Source organism: Festucalex cinctus, chromosome 3 (genome assembly GCF_051991245.1).
Source record: "Festucalex cinctus isolate MCC-2025b chromosome 3, RoL_Fcin_1.0, whole genome shotgun sequence".
NCBI classification, from domain to species: domain Eukaryota; kingdom Metazoa; phylum Chordata; class Actinopteri; order Syngnathiformes; family Syngnathidae; genus Festucalex; species Festucalex cinctus.
Genome location: NC_135413.1, coordinates 3,919,332 through 3,944,328, shown reverse-complemented (window position 1 = coordinate 3,944,328; position 24,997 = coordinate 3,919,332). Strand labels below are relative to the sequence as shown.

General features: G+C 41.4%; 1 protein-coding gene across 12 annotated transcripts in view; it reads right to left on the bottom strand.

Moving 5' to 3' along the window:
• Positions 1–24,997, bottom strand: part of magi2b (membrane associated guanylate kinase, WW and PDZ domain containing 2b) — a 738,212-nt gene that overhangs the window by 25,202 nt on the left and 688,013 nt on the right. For all 12 annotated transcript variants that reach the window (XM_077515476.1, XM_077515479.1, XM_077515478.1 and 9 more), the window contains 3 exons: positions 2,510–2,731; positions 2,048–2,233; positions 1,028–1,340 (listed from right to left, as the gene is read on the bottom strand). In XM_077515476.1, the coding sequence (XP_077371602.1) occupies positions 1,028–1,340; positions 2,048–2,233; positions 2,510–2,731 (721 nt within the window). The remainder of the gene's footprint in view (positions 1–1,027; positions 1,341–2,047; positions 2,234–2,509; positions 2,732–24,997) is intronic.

Below are 24,997 nucleotides of genomic sequence, written 5' to 3'. Positions count from 1 at the left end.
AAAAAAAAGCTTTTGAAACTTTCATTAAGCTCTCACTTGTAAAATAGGTAGAAAGCCACAGCTGGGTCGGAGTGCTACTCTAGAGTGTGTACACGCACGCATGCACGCACACTCACACAACAGTCCCTGACTGCTTGGCTTCGTGCATTATATAAACGATACCTCGAGGTGAATTATTCAGTGTCACGAGTTGAGTGGTGGAAATCGGCAAAGTTGAAAGAGAGAGTAGCAGTAGCAAGATCATATTGGCACACTCCAGACAAGACCTCTGTTTAAGCTTTCAAGATTTTATTAGCCACATTTAAAAAGTCCCCGACCCCCAGTATAGAAGCCTCTTTGAGCAGTTACTCAATATAAAACTGAAGTATGTACTGCTATGGAATTTGTCCTCTCTCGGGAGACTGTCCATCCATCATACCATCTACCTGTCAATCATCCATCCATCCATCCATCCATCCAACCCTCCACCCAATCCTCCCATCCATCCATCCATCCATCCATCCATCCATCCATCCATCCAACCACCCATCCATCCATCCATCCATCCATCCACCCAACCACCCATCCATCCACCCACCCATCCATCCATCCATCCATCCATCCATCCATCCATCCATCCATCCATCCATCCATCCATCCATCCATCCATCCAACCCTCCAACCCTCCTCCCAATCCTCCCACCCACTCATCCACCCATCCACCCATCCATCCATCCATCCATCCATCCGCCAACCAACCACCCACCCACCCATCCATCGATCCAGCCACCCAATCCTCCCACCCATCCATCCATCCATCCATCCATCCATCCATCCATCCATCCATCCATCCATCCATCCTCCTATTCATTCAGGCATCCATCCATCCTACTCAACTCTACTTAATTTATATTGAATGTATTGATTTATTTTACTTTGGGACCCTAACACCAATCAATCAATCAATCAATCCATCCATCCATCCATCCATCCATCCATCCATCCATCCATCCATCCATCCATCCATCCATCTTCTCTGATGTCATACCTTCCGTCGTGTAGGTAGAGCTGCGGCGGGGGTCCAGACGGATGGCTGACATGGCTCTGCTGCGTTCCGGCCGGTGCCGGGTGCGATGCTGCTGTGGCCGGTGGACAAATGAGGATTTGGCTGGTCTGGGCGGGTGTCTGAGCAGGCTGGATGGATGCTTGGCCTGCCTGAAGGGCGATTTGACCCGGCTGAGGAGCCGACTGAGCGGACAGCTGGGCGCCGCCTTGACTCGTCAGGGCCGCGGGGTTGGGCTGAGGGCCATGTTTCTGGGTCATGGGGCTCTGCTTCTCTGAGCTGGGCCCAGACTGGGAGCCTGTGAGGGGAGGCGTCAAATCATGTGAGGTGAAGTGCTTTGCTGCGAATCATTTACTCAATTCACTAATTTCATATAGTACGAATGTAACGATATCCAAACATCACGATACGATATTATCACGATATGATATTGTGTGTGTGTGTGCGTGTGTGTGTGTGTGTGTGGGTGGGTGTGGGGTGGTGGGGTGGTGTGGGTGTTGGCGATATTTAAATAAGATCACAATATTGAAAAAAAAAAAAAAAAAGCTCATTCTAAAAAAAGCACAATATTGTGCTTTTGAACAAAACAGCAATGCATATAAACCACCTACAATCTCTAATAACAATATTGAGGCACTTACTTGCTAATGCAAGCACACATTGATCGCCTCACAAGCAAATTAGGTTCCCCTTCATCTGACAATTAGCATAGATTTTAAACATAGAAGGCCAAAACATCCCTAATGAAAATTAAATTGCACTAATAAACTAGCCACTAGAGGGTGCTAGAACAGCACAAATGGAAATCAACCTGACTTTTTTTCACAGATGTATTCCTTTTAAATATTGTGAACATGACGACAACGATATTGTGGAAGTTTTAATATCACAATATCACGATATTGCCCTTATCGTAACATCCCTATCATATAGTGGACTACGTAGTTCACTTATGCATCAAATGAAAAATAGTTTTGGTACACTACACACAAGCCGTGTACTTGCCTTCCTCTGGTATGATGTGCAGCGTAACCGTCAGGCCGGCGTCTTTGATGAGCTTGACGATGTCCGCATGCGGCATACTGATGATGGACTGGCCGTTGACCGCCAAGATCCGGTCGCCCACTTTTAGTTTGCCGCATCGGTCTGCAGGGCTCCCCTCAATGATACGTCCAATTTTATGAGGCACAGCTGGACAAACATGAAGCAAGCACCATTAGAAATACTGTACAACAATGCCCAATGTTTGCTAGTGTAGTAAACATATTCACAGAGAGTATATCACAATATCGTATATAGATAGGTTGGATCAGTAGGTGGATAGGCTAGTTGGATAGGCAGGTAGGTGGTGTAGCTAGTTTGGATATGTAAGTATGTAGGTAGTTAAATAATTTGGATTGCTTGCATCAGAAGTTAGGTAGGTAGTGTAGTGGTTGGATTGGAAGGTGGATAAGTAGATCAACCTACTGATGACGGCGGCATTCTCCGGCCTGTTGAGGGAGCTGATGATGACAAAACCGAAGCCTTCGTTCTCCTTGCGGTTAATGAGCACGTCGCTGGTGTGTAGGGCCGAGCCCTCCGTGGCCACGGCCACCGCGGCGGGGCCTGGATGAACGGTGTCATTGCGGGGCGAGCTGTGCTGAGTGGACACTAGGCTGGGGCTGCGGCCGTTTACGGGGCACCCTTCACCTGGAGGTAATACATTAAAGAAGCAATGAGTGAAGCGTTATACACCAGAGCTTCTTAAACTTTGAGGATACAGGGAAGATCTTTTTTTCATGTAACATAGTCTGTTGAAGCTCCCTTCCCCTCCAACCCCAATCTGTGTATCATTCGTTCAGTAATTTTCCCTACAAAACAGGAAGTACAAAAAAAAAAAAAAAAAAAGTAGTCGTTCCAAAAACCAAAATGAAAAAAAACTGAGAACGACAAATGGAAGATGGGAAACACGGACAACAGGCGATTTGGAGCCGTGTCTCTTTTGGACATTGGCTATTACATTTGGAAACAGATATTCAAAATAGAAAAACAACTCAGTATTTTATTTTTGTTTTAAAAATAGAAACACCAACATTGATTTTCTTGTTTGGATGTCTAACACGGGTAAGGGAAATTCCCAGAACAATTTGATTTTAAATTTGTATTTCAGAAACAAAAACCGGATATGACAGGAGACACAAATGGAAAAACAGTACATAGTTTGGTTTTGGAAAGCCGGAAGTTGTCACTGCGAGCATTTCTCATACTGGCCAGGAGATGGCGACACTGGCGTCTAAAAAAAACGACATCTGCATGACCATCTCCAGCCAAAATTCCACAAATGGTAACCACAGGTCTTTTAATGGTCTTTTAACACAAGTATAATAATAACTAGAGCTGCGAGCAGCTATAAAGGGCCCTGGCAGCCCGGGTCACGTTGGGGTACTTGCACGTTGGGGTACTGGCACGTTGGGGTACTGGCAAGTTTAGGTACGGCACATTGGAAGCAGAATTTCTTTGAAAATGGCATGATAAACCTTGACGTGGATTTTTTTTTTTTTTTGTAAAAATACCGTTAAGTTGGTGTATTTTTTTTTTATGCCTCAAGGGCTAGGTGGCGCTGTATATATAATGGAATGTTGTCATAGGGATACCTTCAAGCCTTGACTCTAAACATACATGTCAAGTCAAGTGTGGGATTTTTTTGGAGCATGTACCGTGGAGTTATTAAGCATATCCTTCATTCACGATATTGCTTTTAATGTCCATAGAGGCGATCAAAAATAAATAAAAAAGTACATGTTTGGATAAGTCTGATGCCAGTGAACATTTTGAGTGGTGGAAAGTAAAAGAATATTCATGAATGACTTAGTTATCACACTTAGAATGAGTTTACATTTTTTGTACAAAATACCGTATGTGGGGTATTTTTTTGTTTTGCCTCAAGGGCGAGGTGGTGCTGCATATATAACTGAATGTTGTCATAGAGATACTTTCAGGCCTTGACTATAAACATACCTGTCAAGTTTGGGATTTTTTGGAGCATGCACCGGGGAGTTATTAAGCATATCCTTTTTCATTGCGAAACGTGTTTACAATTTTTGTAAAAATACCGTAAGTGGGGTATTTTTTTTTCATGCCTCAAGGGCAAGGTGGCGCTGCATATATAACTGAATGTTGTCATAGAGATACCTTCAGGCGAGAGCTAGACTATCGCGAGATGCTGTGACTATCGCGAGACCGGTAGCGAGACTGGGAAAATCTAACATGGCGGCGTCCTGCTGCTAAAATAGAATTAGCTTTATATTTCTAATTAAACCCGAATTTAACGATTAGATAAATTTGATTTTTTTCTTTTCTAAGAAAGATCGGAAATATTATCCAGTGTGGACGACCTCGAACACTTTATTGACGATTATTTTTATAGCTGCGCGATGGATGATCTGGCGGCCAGTCGTGATAATCCTTCGAAAAAAAGGAAAAATGACTCGTCAACAGACACGGACGATTTAGTAACCGCCGACGTATCGGTGAGTATGCTGGATTCCATAAATAAAAAACTTGACGTCCTCTGTCTTATCCGCGAGGACGTCAAAGAATTAAAGGCAAGTTTGGAATTCGTTAGCCAACAGGTAAGCGATCTCCAACGAGATAATTCCGAGCTACGCTCCTCTCTCGTCGCTGTCACAGCCGAGTTTGAGACGATTAAAAAGGAAAATAAAATGCTAAAGGAAACGGTCTTAGATGTTCAATCCCGTAGTATGCGGGAAAATCTAATATTTTCAGGTATATCCGAAAATACCCCAGATAATTCAGAGGGCGAGATAAAAATTTTTTAAGACATTATCGCTAAAGATCCCTCAGGAGACGGTAAATAATATCTCTTTTCACCGTGTACACCGGCTCGGAGCTCGTAAGGGCAATAAGCCCCGTCCTATTATTGCTAAGTTCGAACATTTTAAACATAAAGAATTGGTAAAAAGTAAAGGACGGGAGCTCAAAGGGACATCTTTCGGGATGAATGATCAATTCCCAAGAGAGATAAACGAGCGGCGAAAAGTACTGTTTCCTATAATGAAACAAAATAGACAGGAGGGTAAACGGACTTCGATGGTCGTTGATAAATTATATATCGACGGCCAGCTATTCCGAAACCCAACCTCGACCCCTTGGCTGTTCTAACTGATAATTGGTAGAGCCGAGTATTGTGTGATTATTTGACGTATGTATATGTATGTGTATGTATATGTGTATATATGTATATATATGTATATGCATGTATATGTGTATGTATATGTATGTATATGTATGGATAATGAGTTACGAAACTGAGAATGTGAATTTATATCATGTATAGGCTATAATAATAATAATAATGATAATAATAATAATAATATACAAATATATTCTTAAAAAAATAAAAATAATAATAATAATAAAAATAATAATCTCGCTTAGGTCACTATTTACTGGTGTATTGTTATGTTGAATCCCCCACAGATTTCCTTCACACTCACTTCCCCCCTCGTTTCTTCACTATTATACTTATCTACTTGCTATCTCTCTCTTTATATAAATTATATAAATTGCCTAATTACTCTTTTGCTATCCTACAATATGTTAATATTAATAAGCAGCTTATATAGATGTATACATAAGACTGAGTCTATATTGCTCGTATGCAGAAATTAGTTCTGGTCTCCTGGAATGTGTGTGGCGCTCGCTCCCAGGCAAAAAGAATAAAAATTTTAGACCATCTCTCAAAATTTAAGGCAGATATTTGTCTCCTACAAAAAACCCACTTACAAAAATCAGAAGAAAAATTATTTATAGATAAAAATTTTAGTCAAGTTTACTCTGCCTCCTATAATAGTAGACAAAGAGGTGTCTCTATACTTATACATAAGAATTTATTCTTTACTCTAAATAATATAGTAACAGATTTAGAGGGCCGATATATTATTATCCAGGTAACTATATTTAATAAAGTATATATAATTGGTAATTTATATGCCCCAAATAATGATGACCCGGATTTTTTCCATGAATTTTTCTCTCGGTTACTCGATTTAGCAACAAATTCTACTATTATTATTGGAGGTGATTTTAACACGGTCTTAAACCCGTTAATAGATCGTTCTAATAATACGATATATACAAGGCGATTACGATCCGCTAAAGTAATAGATGAATATATGGAGGATTTTGGCCTCAGCGATGGCTGGAGACTTCAAAACCCAACTAAGAAGGAATTTACTTTCTTCTCTGCGGTGCACCGATCATTCTCATTTTTTCCTTACAAATAATTCTATTGTTGATAAAACTGCTATAAAAATACATTCTATAATTATAAGTGATCATGCACCAGTCTCTCTCACTCTACAAATTGACTCTACCTTTAAACTTCCCCCGATATGGCGTTTTAACATCTCATTACTGAAAGACGTAGAGTTTGATAAAATTATTAGAAGGGAGTGGGCAGATTTTTTGGAAATAAATGACTCTCCAAATATATCTCCATCTCTTCTCTGGGAAGCAGGAAAAGCGGTAATTAGAGGGAAAATTATATCATATTTAACTTATAAAAAGAAACAGGATCAAAAATTAGAAAAATACCTGGAAGATAAAATTAAACAACTAACGGATGAATATGCATTAAACCAAAATAATCAAATATGGATAGAACTACAGAATATAAAATACAGTTAGATAACATGTTATCTAAAAAGACAGAGTTTATAATACAACAGTTGAGATATAATAATTTTGAACATAATAATAAATCAGGTAAATTCCTGGCAAATCAACTTCAACGGAATCGGGAAAAATCTCTTATAACGGCTATTAAAGATATAAATGGTGAATGCACACAATCACCAAAAGAAATTAACCATATTTTTTATAACTATTATCGAAATCTATACTCAGAAATTAATAGACCTAACCCTGAACATATTGAGGTATTCCTAAATAGCTTAAATATACCTCAGTTATCTATTGAACATAAAGATATTCTAGATGCCCCGCTTACTATAGATGAGTTGTATCGTGCTTTAGACAGTATGCCTAATGGCAGAGCACCTGGTCCAGACGGCTATCCGGCTATATTTTTTAAACATTTCTGGTTAATGTTTGCTCCATTATTTCTAAGAGTAGTAACTGAAATTAAAAGTAAGGGTGATATACGTCAAGATATGAATATAGCAGCAATTAAACTTTTATTAAAGCCAGAAAAAGACCCCACCCTCCCGTCAAGTTACCGACCGATATCACTAATTAATACCGATATTAAAATTATCGCTAAGGCCTTGGCATCTCGACTAGAGACAGTAATCTCGACAATTATTCATAGCGATCAAACAGGTTTTATTAAAGGTCGTCATTCTACTAATAATATTAGGAAGCTCTTTAACTTGATTAGTATGTCACAGCGGCATGATAAAAAGGCAGTTGTTATTTCGCTGGATGCAGAAAAAGCCTTCGATAAAGTTAACTGGTCCTTCCTCTTTGCTGTCTTAAATAAATTCGGCTTCGGGGAGTCATTCATTCAATGGGTCTCAATATTATATGATTCTCCTAAAGCTACAGTTACTACTAATGGGATTACATCACAGAGTTTTACTCTACAAAGGGGAACAAGACAAGGGTGCCCAATGTCTCCTTTATTATTTGCTATATTTATTGAGCCGCTTGCATTAGCTATACGTCAGGATAGACGGATCCAAGGAATCCACTCCGGGACAATAGAACATAAAATTAATCTATATGCCGATGATATACTACTCTATTTAGAAGAACCTGCTATCTCGCTAGGGGAAGCATTTAACTTAATAACTAAATTCTCTCACTTATCAGATTACTCTATTAACTGGACAAAATCAACATTATTACCTATCACAGAAAATTCATGGAATCCTACAAGTCAGGATCCACACTACTCCTTTCCTACAGGTAATTTAAAATACTTAGGTGTTAAAATTTCACCAAAGTTAACTGAATTAACTTCTTTAATTTTTTTTACCATTATTGGATAGTATCCGTAGTGATCTGGAGCGCTGGAATAATCTTCCGATCATTCACTGCCAGTCATTATAGAAAATTTTTACATTTCCAATACTCACGTGATATTACATTCAATAATTATATATAAACCGAATCTACCAAATAACAGAATAGACTCCCTACTTTTTGTCCCGTCCCGTTCTTTTATAATTGACAGCAGAAAAATGTAGGTTTGCCAAAATACAGCCATTTCTCCCATGGACTCTGAAACTGTGTTTATTTCCTATAAAATGGGGCAATGATGTCATCTACCGGTGGTTGGGCATCAGTAAAGTTGTTTCCAAGTTTGATATTTACAGTGGAGCATGCTCAGATTCGCCCCCATTTAGCACCGCTCTAAAAAATACAATTGACAAGTATACTTGTCAAAGGCAGTGAATGAGTTAATAGGACGGATAGCTACTATAAAAATGAAAGTTTTACCAAAGATTAATTATTTATTTTCAATGATTCCATTTAAACCTACGTCTAACTGGTTCCAATCGCTGGACTCTGCTATCATAAAATCCTATTGGAATAAAAAAAAAGCTAAAATTAGTCTATCTACTCTTCAGGAAAGTAAATCTAAAGGAGGTTTAGAGGCACCAAACTTTATGTACTATTATATAGCTAATCAACTACAATATCTTGTGCTATGGACACAACCCAACAGAGATACTAACTGTTGGTTGGAATTGGAGCAGAAGGATTGTAATAATCTTAGACTGTTAGATTTACTCTTTATTACAAAATCAATAAAACGACATAATTGTTTTAAAAACCCAATGAAAGCCGCCACCCTGACTGCCTGGTGGAAGGCATTAGAAATTACAAACTCCCAATTGGCGCCCTGTGGGCTCTCTCCCATTTGGCATAACCCCGACTTTCAACTTAATAATCAGTCGTTCCATTTAAGCTTATGGGAGCAGAAAGGAATTACACACCTTCATCATCTTTTCTCAGATAATAAGTTTATATCGTATACAAACTTGGTCCAGAAATATGAAATAAAAAATGGAAATTTCTTACATTATCTGCAAGTTAAAAATATGGTTAAGAAACAAATCCCAACACTTCAGGATACGCTCCAACTGCCTGTCTTAGCTAAAGATATTATAAAGCTTTCTCCAACAACAATAAAGAAAATATCAAAAATATATAAGTTATTTTTATACACAAATAAAACGTATTTACCGACTTTAAAATGGGAAAAAGACTTGTCTATAGTTCCGGAACCAGACTTTTGGACCCAAATCTGTGAAAATGTATTTAAAATGACCAAACAGAAAAATTTGCAACTTATCCAATATAAGATACTTCCTAGAACATATATTACACAATATATGATGAAAAAAATGGGACTCTCTGACTCCGACATTTGTCTCCAGTACTCACAAAACACTGCCGATACTTATCTTCATGCTTTATGGTCATGTACTCCAGTGCTGCATTTCTGGACTAAAATCTTGGAAAAGCTCGCTGATATATTAAACTGTAGGCTTCCTTTATCTCCAAGATTGTGTTTACTAGGTGACTTAACAATAACTGAGCTACCATGTAAACAATCCCAATCTATATTTATAGCCCTTACTATTGCTAAAAAAATAATCCTTGTCAATTGGAAAAATAAACAATCTCTAAATATCGACCACTGGTTAAACTTACTAATAAATTATATCTCAATGGAAAAAATCTCTGCCTTAAATAAAAATCAAGTATCAAGATTTAAACAAATATGGTCTATGTACATAGAATATTTTAATCTTAATTTGGCAACTTAATCCTGCCAAGATTCTGCCTGTTAACGAGAGCCACCACATCGTTACAACTTCTGTTTTCGCTGCTTCTGTATTTGGTATTTTGTATCTGATTGTTTTTATTTTTATATAGTCAGGAACCTAGTTGCTGCTAGTGGGCTCGAGCACACCACACTATACGACACTAGAGTCACTAACTCCTTAAGAGTTATTTCTAGTGGGCACTAAGCATCAACACTTGGTGTTACTGCATGCTAATTAGTCAATTTTCTCGACGCCGTCCCCCGTGGTCGGGCGGGGGTGGTTCTGCCCCCCCCCGTTGTCTGCTCGGTAGCGGTTGTTGTCTTGGCCGCTCCCTGGGCCCCCTGTGGGGTGCGGTGTTGGGGTGCTTTCCCTGGTGCCCGGGGCGGCGCCGTCCCGGCGCGGTCCGCTGCTCCGTGCCCGGCGGCGCGGTTCGGGGCGGGTGGGCCTCTGGTGTGCCCCGTGGCTCCCTCTCCCCTCCCCCTTCCTCCCCCCCGTCGCCTCTCCCACCTCGCCTCCTCCCGCCCATCCTCCTCTGCCTCCCGGTCCCTTTTCCCTTGTCGCCCTCCCTCCTCCCCCCCCCCCCCCCCCCCCCTCCTGCCCTGCAGCCGCCCTTTCGCCTTCTTGTCGTCTTCCCCCCGCTTCCCCCTCCCCCCTTCCCTGTCTGCCCCCCGCCCCCTCCCCCTCCCTCTCCCTGGGCCTGGGGCTCCCTCCCCGGCCCGGGCGTCGGGCTCCGGGGGCCGGGCGGGGGTTTGAGGCCTGCCCCACTCCGGTAGAACTCCTGGCGCCCCGGGCGGGCTCCGGTGGCCGGTCCTATTGTGGTGCCAGATGGGTGGGGTGGGGGCGGGTGGGGGTGGGGGGTGCTGGGGGACGGGCGTGCCACCTACACCCGCCGGGTTGGGTGAGGCCCCGCTGGTCGCTCCTCTTACTCACTTCACTAGTTTTGCACTATACACTTTGTAAATATACACATAGGGCACACAACACATTTCTTGGTGGGGTGGGGAAGGGTGGAAACACCGTCTTCACCCTTCAACTCCCCTCCAATTTTAATGCACTTCATGTCCAAGGGGAGGGGTGAGTTGGGGCGGGGAGCCATCAGAGGGGATGGACTGCAGTGCCTGGCAGCGCTGTGGTCCCCCCTATCTGTGTCCCTGCCCCACCACTTTGTCCCTCCTTTTTTTTGGGGGGGGGATGCGGGTGTGTCGGAGTAGGGGAAATTTTTTCCCTCTGCTCCGACTCACCTGCTCCCAATTTTAATGCACCACACGCACACACTTGTATATACACTGGGTGGGGCCACATTCACGGTGTAAGGGTAGAGCTCGCCAGTCGGCGAGCTGGCGGACTCAGTAACAGGGTTAGGTGTCACTAGTACGCTGGCGTGACGACCGGGGCCTCTCCCCACCGGGCTCGGTGTTCTGGTGCTCCGCCTTTTCCCCTGGTGCTTCCTCCTCTGCTTCCCCCCTCCCGCCGCTGTGCTACTCTCGCACGGCTGGAGGTGGGGTGGGCACGTTTTCCCTCTCTGCGCTGCTGCCCGGTGCCGGTTTCCGGGGGCGGGGGGGGCTCGCGGGGGGCCGGGTTCGCGGGGGGGTTGGCGGTCATCGGGGGGGGGGGGGGGGGGGCGGCTTGTTTGGGGGGGGTGGAGGTATGGGTGGGTGGGGGGTTGGGTGTTGGGGGTCGGGGTGTGTTCGGGGGTTTGTGGGGTGGGGTGGTGGGGCCTGGGTCGTGGTGGGTGGCGGGTTTGGGTGGGGTGCGGGGGTGTCGTGGGGGGATGGGGGCTGGGGACCGGTGGGGCGCTGTGGGGGCCCGCTGGGCCTCGTTCTGCGGCCTTGGGCTCGGGGGTGTGGGGCGGGGCTGGGGCGGGGGTGTTCCGGGCGTCTGGGTCGGCTCGCCGGTGTCCGCTCGGGTGGCTTGGTGGTGGCCTTGGTGCTGCCGCGGCCTGGGGATTACGGGTGGGGGGCGGGGGGGGGGGGGGGGCGGTGCTCGCTTTGCTGGACCGCGGTTGACGGCTTCTTTCTTTGGTGGTGGTCCTTATGCATGCCAGATCCGTCGCACCAGCATCTACTGAAACTCAACAGAAGTAGCCTCTCCCTCCCACAGCCCCTTGAATCAGTGGGTGCTGGTGTCTGTGGATCTCACTTTGCTTTATCTGTCCTTCCCTCCTTCCTCTCTTTAGTTTTTCCTCTGGTCACTTGAGATCTCAATTTATTGGAAGTTTGAGGTTTCTGGGGTTGGCATAAGACTCTGGTTTTGTAACCACGCAGGAGGGGTTTTGTTGGTGCTGGATTTCACTTTGATGGATTGGATGTACTGGCTTCTATGGATCTCACTCTGCCTTATCGATCCTTCCCTCCTTCCTCTCTTTAGTTTTTCCTCTGGTCTCTTGAGATCTCGCTAAATTTGCTGGAATTGAGAGGCTTCCGGGGTTGGCGTAAGACTTTGATTTTGTAATCATGGGGAAGGCAGGAAGTGTTTGGTCGGTGCTGGATTTCACTTTGATTTATCTTTCTTTTCTCTTTATTTTTTTCTGACCTTTTCTCTGGTCTCCTGACCATCTAAACCTCACGACTCTGGCAAGATTCTGAAGTACCTGGTTAAGGCGAAGGGTAATGGGATATTTATAAGGCTTTAGGTGAATTAATGAGTATAAATGTATATGTATTTGCACGCACACGCACGCACGCACGCGCACGCGCGCACGCGCACGCACGCAAACGCACGCACGCAAACGCACACACGCAAACGCACGCACACACACACACACACACACACAAAAAAAGAGCAATGATGATAAGACGTTGAATCGGTAAGACGACCGAATGAACAATTCTGAGCTCTTAGAAAAAATTTTTTTTTTAAAAATTTAAAAAAAGAGATACCTTCAGGCCTTGACGATAAACATACATGTCAAGTTTGGGATTTTTTGGAGCATGTACCGGGGAGTTATTAAGCATATCCTTTTTCAGTGCGGAACACAAATTTTGATGCCCCGCCCTCATCATATAGTATTTCCAAAAGTCAAGATGTTTCCGTCTGTTGTTGGCTCAGGTCTTGGCATGGTCCAGGTCAAGTCATAAGTTAGTCGGATAAAACGTGTAGGAGAAGTGGGCAAAAGTATGCCCCCTGAAAATGTGCAAAAATCGTCAAAAATGGGACATTCAAAAATTCGTAGCTCACTTCCTGTTCATTTTAGCATATGGGTCCAAGAGACTTTTTTGTAGGTCTTTGGCTCCCTCATACACGTAAAAATTTTCGTAGATCTTGCTTAAACGTACAATCGGGGCTGCTTCGTTACAAATTTCTAGGGGGCGCTATTGAGTCTTTTTTTCAAAAATAGCACAATAAACAATAAAATATTGCTTATTGTACCAGGCCAGATGTGTGTGCCAAGTTTCATGAGTTTCTGTGCATGTTTAGACCCTCAAAACTGGCGTTGTTTCCTTGGCGAACAGCGCTTAGCCACGCCCACAGCAATTCGCGAAAACTCACAAACTTCGTGTTGTGACACCGTGAAGGCCGAAACCCTCATCTGAGCAAATATGAGGTCGGTCCAGTTCACGTGTTTGGAGAAAAACGTAGAAGAAAATTCGTAAGAAAAAAAATTTCCACTAGGTGGCGCTATCAGTAAGATGAAATATAAGTTCGTAGATGTCTTTAGGGCTGGACTCTCATCAAATGTGTGAAATTTTGAGAAGATAGGATCATCTCGGTCAAGTTAATGCAGCTTTTATTGTCACAAAAAATCTTCAAAATTTGCGGCACCGTAGCGGCCACGCCCTTTGGCGAAAAGTTACAATATTCGGTGTGGGGCATGATCAATATTTTAAGGCTTTTCTGACCAATTTTCAACTGGATCCCTTCAACGAGCTCAGCGCAGTAGCTAAAAACGTAAAGTATGACATTTATTGTTACCACTAGGTGGCGCTATATGTATAACTGAATTTTATCATATAGATGTTTTCAGGCCGTGACTATTACATTGCCTGAGAAGTTTGAGATTTTTTGGAGCTTGAACATGGGAGTTATTAAGCATTTGCTCTTACTGGACAAATGAAATTTTAAAGGCAATATTTGATGCCCCGCCCCCATCATATAGTATTTCGAAAAGGCAAGACTTTTTGCCCAGTTGTTCTCTCACGTCTTGAGATGATAAATGCCAAGTTTGAAGTCAATTGGATGAAAAATGTTTGCAGAGGGGGAAAAAGCATGACCACAGTGAATGTGCCAAAATAGGCCAAAATTGGACATTAAAAAATTCATAGCTCATTTCCTGTACATTTTAGCTCCATGGTCCCAATAGACTTTTTTGTGCATCTCGGGGTGCTACACGTTCCTGCCAATTTTCGTTGCTCTAGCTCAAACGTGCCGGGCTTGGTTTTTATTTTTCTACGCTAGGGGGCGCTATAGAGTCGCGTTGTTATGACGACTTCATAATATCAAATTTTCCGCCGGGGCTGAGGAGTGTGCAAAGTTCGGTGAGTTTTCGTGAATGTTTAGGTACCAAAAATCGGGATCGTTTGCGGAGAATAAAGAATAATAATAACTAGAGCTGCGAGCAGCTATAAAGGGCCCTCGCAGCCCTGGCCACGTTATGGTCCTTGCACGTTGGGGTACTTGAACGTTAGGGTACTGGCACGTTGGGGTACTGGCGTATTGGAAGCAAAATTTCTTTGAAAATGGCATAATAAACGTTTACATGTAGAATATTTTTTTTGCCAGTGTGTGTCAAGCTCAACGGGTTTTGGTGATTGTTAAGACCTGCAAAAATCAGCGTCCTTTTTTATTTTTAGGCAATGAGTTGCCCTGATTGGTATTTTTTGTAAAAGTGTATATATACATCATCGCTCGTTGTACTCATTGCACAATGTTACTTTTATTGTCCAAAGGGGCAATCAAAAATGAATAAAACAAAATGGAAACGTACATACGTTTGGATCGGTGTGAAGCCAGTGAACAATTTGAGTGGTGGAAACTAAAAGAATATTCAGAAATGACTTCGTCATCACACTTAGAATGAGTTTAAATTTTTTTGTACAAAATACCGTATGTGTTTTTTTTTTTTTATATAAGCCTCAAGGGCTAGGTGGCGCTGTATTTATAACTGAATGTTGTCATCGAGATACCTTCAGGCCTTGATTATAAGCATACATGTCAAGTGTGGGATTTTTTTTGGAGCATGTACCGTGGAGTTATTAAGCATATCCTTCATTCACGATATTGCTTTTAATGTCCACAGAGGCTATCAAAAATAAATAAAAATATATATATGTTTGGATAAGTCTGATGCCAGTGAACATTTTGAGTGGTGGAAACTAAAAGAATATTCATAAATGACTTAGTTATCACACTTAGAATGAGTTTACATTTTTTGTACAAAATACCGTATGTGGGGTATTTTTTTTTTATGCCTCAAGGGCTAGGTGGCGCTGCATATATAACTAAATGTTGTCATAGAGATAGCTTCAGGCCTTGACGATAAACATACATGTCAAGTTTGGGATTTTTTGGAGCATGTACCGGGGAGTTATTAAGCATATCCTTTTTCAGTGCGAAACACAAATTTTGATGCCCCGCCTTCATCATATAGTATTTCGAAAGGTCAAGATTTTTCCCCCTGTCGTTGGCACAGGTCTTGACATGGTCCAGGTCAAGTCTTAACTCAGTCAGATGAAACGTGTAGGAGAAGTGGGCAAAAGTCTGCGCCCTGTGAATGTGCAAAAATTGTCAAAAATGGGACATTCAAAAATTCGTAGCTCACTTCCTGTTCATTTTAGCATATGGGTCCAAGAGACTTTTTTGTAGGTCTTGGGCTCCCTCATACACCTAAAAATATTCGTCGTTCTTGCTTAAACGTACAACCGGGGCTGCTTCGTTAAAAACTTCTAGGGGGCGCTATTGAGTCATTTTTGTAAAAATAGCACAATCAACAATAAAATATTGCTCATTTTACCAGGCCAGATGTGTGTGCCAAGTTTCAGGAGTTTCTGTGCATGTTTAGACCCTCAAAACTGGCGTTGTTTTCTTGGCGAACAGCGCTTAGCCACACCCACAGCAATTCGCGAAAACTCACAAACTTCGTGTTGTGACATCATGAAGGCCGAAACCCTCATCTGAGCAAATATGAGGTAGGTCCAGTTAACGTGTTTGGAGAAAAACGTAGAAGAAAATTCGTAAGAAAAAAAATTGCCACTAGGTGGCGCTATCAGTTAGATGAAATATAAGTCAGTAGATGTCTTTAGGGCTGGACTCTCATCAAATGTGTGAAATTTTGAGAAGATAGGATCATCTCGGTCAAGTTAATGCAGCTTTTATTTTCACAAAAAATCTTCAGACTTTGCGTCACCGTAGCGGCCACGCCCTTTGGCGAAAAGTTACAATATTCGGTGTGGGGCATGATCAACATCTTAAGCCTTTTCTGACCAATTTTCAAATGGATCCCTTCAACAAGCTCAGCACAGTAGCTAAAAACGTAAAGTATGACATTTATTGTAACCACTAGGTGGCGCTATATGTATAACTGAATTTTATCATATAGATGTTTTCAGGCCGTGACTATTACGTTGCCTGAGAAGTTTGAGATTTTTTGGAGCTTGAACATGGGAGTTATTAAGCATTTGCTCTTTCTGGACAAATGAAATTTTAAAGGCAATATTTGATGCCCCGCCCCCGTCATATAGTATTTCAAAAAGGCAAGATGTTTTGCCCAGTTGTTCTCTCAGGTCTTGAGATGATAAATGCCAAGTTTGAAGTCAATTGGATGAAAAATGTTTGCAAAGGGGGAAAAAGCATGACCACAGTGAATGTGCCAAAATAGGCCAAAATTGGACATAAAAAAATTCATAGCTCACTTCCTGTACATTTTAGCTACATGGTCCCAATAGACTTTTTTGTGCGTCTCGGGGTGCTACACGTGCCTGCCAATTTTTGTTGCTCTAGCTCAAACGTGCCGGGCTTGGTTTTTATTTTTCTACGCTAGGGGGCGCTATCGAGTCGCATTGTTATGACAACTTAATAATATCAAATTTTTCGCCGGGCCTGAGGAGTGTGCAAAGTTCGGTGAGTTTTCGTGAATGTTTAGGTACCCAAAATCGCGATCGTTTGCGGAGAATAAAGAAGAAGAAGAAGAATAATAATAATAACTAGAGCTGCGAGCAGCTATAAAGGGCCCTCGCAGCCCGGGCCACGTTGGGGTCCTTGCACGTTGGGGTACTTGCACGTTGGGGTACTGGCACGTTGGGGTACTGGCATATTGGAAGCAAAATTTCTTTGAAAATGGCATAATAAACGTTTACATGTAGAATATTTTTTTGCCAGTGTGTGTGTCAAGCTCAACGGGTTTTGGTGATTGTTAAGACCTGCAAAAATCAGCGTCCTTTTTTATTTTTAGGCAATGAGTTGCCCTGATTGGTATTTTTTTGTAAAAGTGTATATACACATCATCGCTCGTTGTACTCATTGCACAATGTTACTTTTATTGTCCAAAGGGGCAATCAAAAATGAATAAAACAAAATGGAAACGTACATACGTTTGGATCGGTGTGAAGCCAGTGAACAATTTGAGTGGTGGAAACTAAAAGAATATTCATAAATGACTTAGTTATCACACTTAGAATGAGTGTACATTTTTTGTACAAAATACCGTATGTGGGGTATTTATTTATTTTTTTATATAAGCCTCAAGGGCTAGGTGGCGCTGTATTTATAACTGAATGTTGTCATAGAGATACCTTCAGGCCTTGATTATAAGCATACATGTCAAGTCTGGGATTTTTTTTTGGAGCATGTACCGTGGAGTTATTAAGCATATCCTTCATTCACGATATTGCTTTTAATGTCCATAGAGGCTATCAAAAATAAATAAAAATATATATATGTTTGGATAAGTCTGATGCCAGTGAACATTTTGAGTGGTGGAAACTAAAAAAATATTCATAAATGACTTAGTTATCACACTTAGAATGAGTGTACATTTTTTGTACAAAATACCGTATGTGGGGTATTTTTTTTTCATGCCTCAAGGGCTAGGTGGCGCTGCATATATAACTGAATGTTGTCATAGAGATAACTTCAGGCCTTGACGATAAACATACATGTCAAGTTTGGGATTTTTTGGAGCATGTACCGGGGAGTTATCAAGCATATCCTTTTTCATTGTGAAACACAAATTTTGATGCCCCGCCCTCATCATATAGTATTTCGAAAAGTCAAAATTTTTCCCCCTGTCGTTGGCTCAGGTCTTGACATGGTCCAGGCCAAGTCTTAACTCAGTCGGATGAAACGTGTAGGAGAAGTGGGCAAAAGTCTGCCCCCTGTGAATGTGCAAAAATCGTCAAAAATGGGACATTCAAAAATTCGTAGCTCACTTCCTGTTCATTTTAGCATATGGGTACAAGAGACTTTTTTGTAGGTCTTGGGCTCCCTCATACACCTAAAAATATTCGGCGTTCTTGCTTAAACGTACAACCGGGGCTGCTTCGTTAAAAATTTCGAGGGGGCGCTATTGAGTCATTTTTGTAAAAATAGCACAATCAACAATAAAATATTGCTCATTTTACCAGGCCAGATGTGTGTGCCAAGTTTCAGGAGTTTCTGTGCATGTTTAGACCCTCAAAACTGGCCTTGTTTTCTTGGCGAACAGCGCTTAGCCACGCCTACAGCAATTCGCGAAAACTCACAAACTTCGTGTTGTGACATCATGAAGGCCGAAACCCTCCTCTGAGCGAATATGAGGTAGGTCCAGTTAACGTGTTTGGAGAAAAACGTAGAAGAAAATTCGTAAGAAAAAAAATTGCCACTAGGTGGCGCTATCAGTTAGATGAAATGTAAGTTAGTAGATGTCTTTAGAGCTGGACTCTCATCAAATGTGTGAAATTTTGAGAAGATAGGATCATCTCGGTCAAGTTAATGCAGCTTTTATTTTCACGAAAAATCTTCAGATTTTGCGTCACCGTAGCGGCCACGCCCTTTGACGAAAAGTTACAATATTCGGTGTGGGGCATAATCAACATCTTAAGGCTTTTCTGACCAATTTTCAAATGGATCCCTTCAACAAGCTCAGCACAGTAGCTAAAAACGTAAAGTATGACATTTATTGTAACCACTAGGTGGCGCTATATGTATAACTCAATTTTGTCATATAGATGTTTTCAGGCTGTGACTATTACGTTGCCTGAGAAGTTTGAGATTTTTTGGAGCTTGAACATGGGAGTTATTAAGCATTTGCTCTTTCTGGACAAATGAAATTTTAAAGGCAATATTTGATGCTCCGCCCCCGTCGTATAGTATTTCGAAAAGGCAAGATGTTTTGCCCAGCTCTTCTCTTAGGTCTTGAGATGATAAATGCCAAGTTTGAAGTCAATTGGATGAAAAATGTTTGCAAAGGGGGAAAAAGCATGACCACAGTGAATGTGCCAAAATAGGCCAAAATTGGACATAAAAAAATTAATAGCTCACTTCCTGTACATTTTAGCTACATGGTCCCAATAGACTTTTTTGTGCGTCTCGGGGTGCTACACGTGCCTGCCAATTTTTGTTGCTCTAGGTCAAACGTGCCGGGCTTGGTTTTTATTTTTCTACGCTAGGGGGCGCTATCGAGTCGCATTGTTATGACGACTTAATAATATCAAATTTTTCGCCGGGCCTGAGGAGTGTGCAAAGTTCGGTGAGTTTTCGTGAATGTTTAGGTACCCAAAATCGCGATCGTTTGCGGAGAATAAAGAATAATAATAATAACTAGAGCTGCGAGCAGCTATAAAGGGCCCTCGCAGCCCGGGCCACGTTATGGTCCTTGCACGTTGGGGTACTTGCACGTTAGGGTACTGGCACGTTGGGGTACTGGCATATTGGAAGCAAAATTTCTTTGAAAATGGCATAATAAACGTTTACATGTAGAATTTTTTTTTGCCAGTGTGTGTCAAGCTCAACGGGTTTTGGTGATTGTTAAGACCTGCAAAAATCAGCGTCCTTAATTATTTTTAGGCAATGAGTTGCCCTGATTGGTATTTTTTGTAAAAGTGTATATATACATCATCGCTCGTTGTACTCATTGCACAATGTTACTTTTATTGTCCAAAGGGGCAATCAAAAATGAATAAAACAAAATGGAAACGTACATACGTTTGGATCGGTGTGAAGCCAGTGAACAATTTGAGTGGTGGAAACTAAAAGAATATTCAGAAATGACTTAGTCATCACACTTAGAATGAGTTTAAATTTGTTTGTACAAAATACCGTATGTGGGTTTATATAAGCCTCAAGGGCTAGGTGGCGCTGTATTTATAACTGAATGTTGTCATCGAGATACCTTCAGGCCTTGATTATAAGCATACATGTCAAGTGTGGGATTTTTTTTGGAGCATGTACCGTGGAGTTATTAAGCATATCCTTCATTCACGATATTGCTTTTAATGTCCATAGAGGCTATCAAAAATAAATAAAAATATATATATGTTTGGATAAGTCTGATGCCAGTGAACATTTTGAGTGGTGGAAACTAAAAGAATATTCATAAATGACTTCGTTATCACACTTAGAATGAGTTTACATTTTTTGTACAAAATACCGTATGTGGGGTATTTTTTTTTCATGCCTCAAGGGCTAGGTGGCGCTGCATATATAACTGAATGTTGTCATAGAGATAACTTCAGGCCTTGACGATAAACATACATGTCAAGTTTGGGATTTTTTGGAGCATGTACCGGGGAGTTATCAAGCATATCCTTTTTCATTGCGAAACACAAATTTTGATGCCCCGCCCTCATCATATAGTATTTCGAAAAGTCAAAATTTTTCCCCCTGTCGTTGGCTCAGGTCTTGACATGGTCCAGGCCAAGTCTTAACTCAGTCTGATGAAACGTGTAGGAGAGGTGGGCAAAAGTCTGCCCCCTGTGAATGTGCAAAAATCGTCAAAAATGGGACATTCAAAAATTCGTAGCTCACTTCCTGTTCATTTTAGCATATGGGTACAAGAGACTTTTTTGTAGGTCTTGGGCTCCCTCATACACCTGAAAATATTCGTCGTTTTTGCTTAAACGTACAACCGGGGCTGCTTCGTTAAAAATTTCGAGGGGGTGCTATTGAGTCATTTTTGTAAAAATAGCACAATCAACAATAAAATATTGCTCATTTTACCAGGCCAGATGTGTGTGCCAAGTTTCAGGAGTTTCTGTGCATGTTTAGACCCTCAAAACTGGCGTTGTTTTCTTGGCGAACAGCGCTTAGCCACGCCCACAGCAATTCGCGAAAACTCACAAACTTCGTGTTGTGACATCATGAAGGCCGAAACCCTCATCTGAGCAAATATGAGGTAGGTCCAGTTAACGTGTTTGGAGAAAAACGTAGAAGAAAATTCGTAAGAAAAAAAATTTGCCACTAGGTGGCGCTATCAGTTAGATGAAATGTAAGTTAGTAGATGTCTTTAGAGCTGGACTCTCATCAAATGTGTGAAATTTTGAGAAGATAGGATCATCTCGGTCAAGTTAATGCAGCTTTTATTGTCACGAAAAATCTTCAGATTTTGCGTCACCGTAGCGGCCACGCCCTTTGGCGAAAAGTTACAATATTCGGTGTGGGGCATCATCAACATCTTAAGGCTTTTCTGACCAATTTTCAACTGGATCCCTTCAACGAGCTCAGCACAGTAGCTAAAAACGTAAAGTATGACATTTATTGTAACCACTCGGTGGCGCTATATGTATAACTGAATTTTGTCATATAGATGTTTTCAGGCCGTGACTATTACGTTGCCTGAGAAGTTTAAGATTTTTTGGAGCTTGTACATGGGAGTTATTCAGCATTTGCTCTTTCTGGACAAATGAAATTTTAAAGGCAATATTTGATGCCCCGCCCCCGTCATATAGTATTTCGAAAAGGCAAGACATTTTGCCCAGCTGTTCTCTTAGGTCTTGAGATGATAAATACCAAGTTTGAAGTCAATGGGATGAAAAATGTTTGCATAGGGGGAAAAAGCATGACCACAGTGAATGTGCCAAAATAGGCCAAAATTGGACATTAAAAAATTCATAGCTCACTTCCTGTACATTTTAGCTACATGGTCCCAATAGACTTTTTTGTGCGCCTCGGGGTGCTACACGTGCCTGCCAATTTCCGTTGCTCTAGCTCAAACGTGCCGGGCTTGGTTTTTATTTTTCTATGCTAGGGGGCGCTATAGAGTCGCGTTGTTATAACGACTTCATAATATCAAATTTTTCGCCGGACCTGAGGAGTGTGCAAAGTTCGGTGAGTTTTCGTGAATATTTAGGTACCCAAAATCGCGATTGTTTGCGGAGAATAAAGAAGAAGAATAATAATAACTAGAGCTGCGAGCAGCTATAAAGGGCCCTCGCAGCCCGGGCCACGTTGGAGTCCTTGCACGTTGGGGTACTTGCACGTTAGGGTACTGGCACGTTGGGGTACTGGCATATTGGAAGCAAAATTTCTTTGAAAATGGCATAATAAACGTTTACATGTAGAATATTTTTTTTGCCAGTGTGTGTCAAGCTCAACGGGTTTTGGTGATTGTTAAGACCTGCAAAAATCAGCGTCCTTTTTTATTTTTAGGCAATGAGTTGCCCTGATTGGTATTTTTTGTAAAAGTGTATATACACATCATCGCTCGTTGTACTCATTGCACAATGTTACTTTTATTGTCCAAAGGGGCAATCAAAAATGAATAAAACAAAATGGAAACGTACATACGTTTGGATCGGTGTGAAGCCAGTGAACAATTTGAGTGGTGGAAACTAAAAGAATATTCATAAATGACTTAGTTATCACACTTAGAATGAGTGTACATTTTTTGTACAAAATACCGTATGTGGGGTATTTTTTATTTTTTTTATATAAGCCTCAAGGACTAGGTGGCGCTGTATTTATAACTGAATGTTGTCATAGAGATACCTTCAGGCCTTGATTATAAGCATACATGTCAAGTGTGGGATTTTTTTTGGAGCATGTACCGTGGAGTTATTAAGCATATGCTTCATTCACGATATTGCTTTTAATGTCCATAGAGGCTATCAAAAATAAATAAAAATATATATATGTTTGGATAAGTCTGATGCCAGTGAACATTTTGAGTGGTGGAAACTAAAAGAATATTTATAAATGACTTATTTATCACACTTAGAATGAGTTTACATTTTTTGTACAAAATACCGTATGTGGGGTATTTTTTTTTAATGCCTCAAGGGCTGGGTGACGCTGCATATATAACTGAATGTTGTCATAGAGATAGCTTCAGGCCTTGACGATAAACATACATGTCAAGTTTGGGATTTTTTGGAGCATGTACTGGGGAGTTATTAAGCATATCCTTTTTCAGTGCGAAACACAAAATTTGATGCCCCGCCTTCATCATATAGTATTTCGAAAAGTCAAGATTTTTCCCCCTGTCGTTGGCTGAGGTCTTGACATGGTCCAGGTCAAGTCTTAACTCAGTCAGATGAAACGTGTAGGAGAAGTGGGCAAAAGTCTGCCCCTTGTGAATGTGCAAAAATCGTCAAAAATTGGACATTCAAAAATTCGTAGCTCACTTCCTGTTCATTTTAGCATATGGGTCCAATAGACTTTTTTGTAGGTCTTGGGCTCCCTCATACACCTAAAAATTTTCGTAGATCTTGCTTAAACGTACAACCGGGGCTGCTTCATTAAAAATTCCTAGGGGGCGCTATTGAGTCATTTTTGTAAAAATAGCACAATCAACAATAAAATATTGTTCATTTTACCAGGCCAGATGTGTGTGCCAAGTTTCATGAGTTTCTGTGCATGTTTAGACCCTCAAAACTGGCGTTGTTTTCTTGGCGAACAGTGCTTAGCCACGCCCACAGCAATTCGCGAAAACTCACAAACTTCGTGTTGTGACATCATGAAGGCCAAAACCCTCATCTGAGCAAATATGCGGTAGGTCCAGTTGACGTGTTTGGAGAAAAACGTAGAAGAAAATTCGTAAGAAAAAAAATTGCCACTAGGTGGCGCTATCAGTTAGATGAAATATAAGTCAGTAGATGTCTTTAGGGCTGGACTCTCATCAAATGTGTGAAATTTTGAGAAGATAGGATCATCTCGGTCAAGTTAATGCAGCTTTTATTTTCACGAAAAATCTTCAGACTTTGCGTCACCGTAGCGGCCACGCCCTTTGGCGAAAAGTTACAATATTCGGTGTGGGGCATGATCAACATCTTAAGGCTTTTCTGGCCAATTTTCAAATGGATCCCTTCAACAAGCTCAGCACAGTAGCTAAAAACGTAAAGTATGACATTTATTGTAACCACTAGGTGGCGCTATATGTATAACTGAATTTTATCATATAGATGGTTTCAGGCCGTGACTATTACGTTGCCTGAGAAGTTTGAGATTTTTTGGAGCTTGAACATGGGAGTTATTAAGCATTTGCTCTTTCTGGAAAAATGAAATTTTAAAGGCAATATTTGATGCCCCCCCCTCGTCATATAGTATTTCAAAAAGGCAAGATGTTTTGCCCAGTTGTTCTCTCAGGTCTTGAGATGATAAATGCCAAGTTTGAAGTCAATTGGATGAAAAATGTTTGCAAAGGGGGAAAAAGCATGACCACAGTGAATGTGCCAAAATAGGCCAAAATTGGACATTAAAAAATTCATAGCTCACTTCCTGTACATTTTAGCTACATGGTCCCAATAGACTTTTTTGTGCGTCTCGGGGTGCTACACGTGCCTGCCAATTTTTGTTGCTCTAGCTCAAACGTGCCGGGCTTGGTTTTTATTTTTCTACGCTAGGGGGCGCTATCGAGTCGAATTGTTATGACGACTTAATAATATCAAATTTTTCGCCGGGCCTGAGGAGTGTGCAAAGTTCGGTGAGTTTTCGTGAATGTTTAGGTACCCAAAATCGCGATCGTTTGCGGAGAATAAAGAAGAATAATAATAATAATAATAATAATAATAATAATAATAATAATAATAATAATAATAATTTTTACAAAAACAATAGGGACCTCGCAGCGGTCGCTGCTCGGGCCCTAATAATAATAATAATAATAATAATAATAATAACTAGAGCTGCGAGCAGCTATAAAGGGCCCTCGCAGCCCGGGCCACGTTGGGGTCCTTGCACGTTGGGGTACTTGCACGTTGGGGTACTGGCACGTTGGGGTACTGGCATATTGGAAGCAAAATTTCTT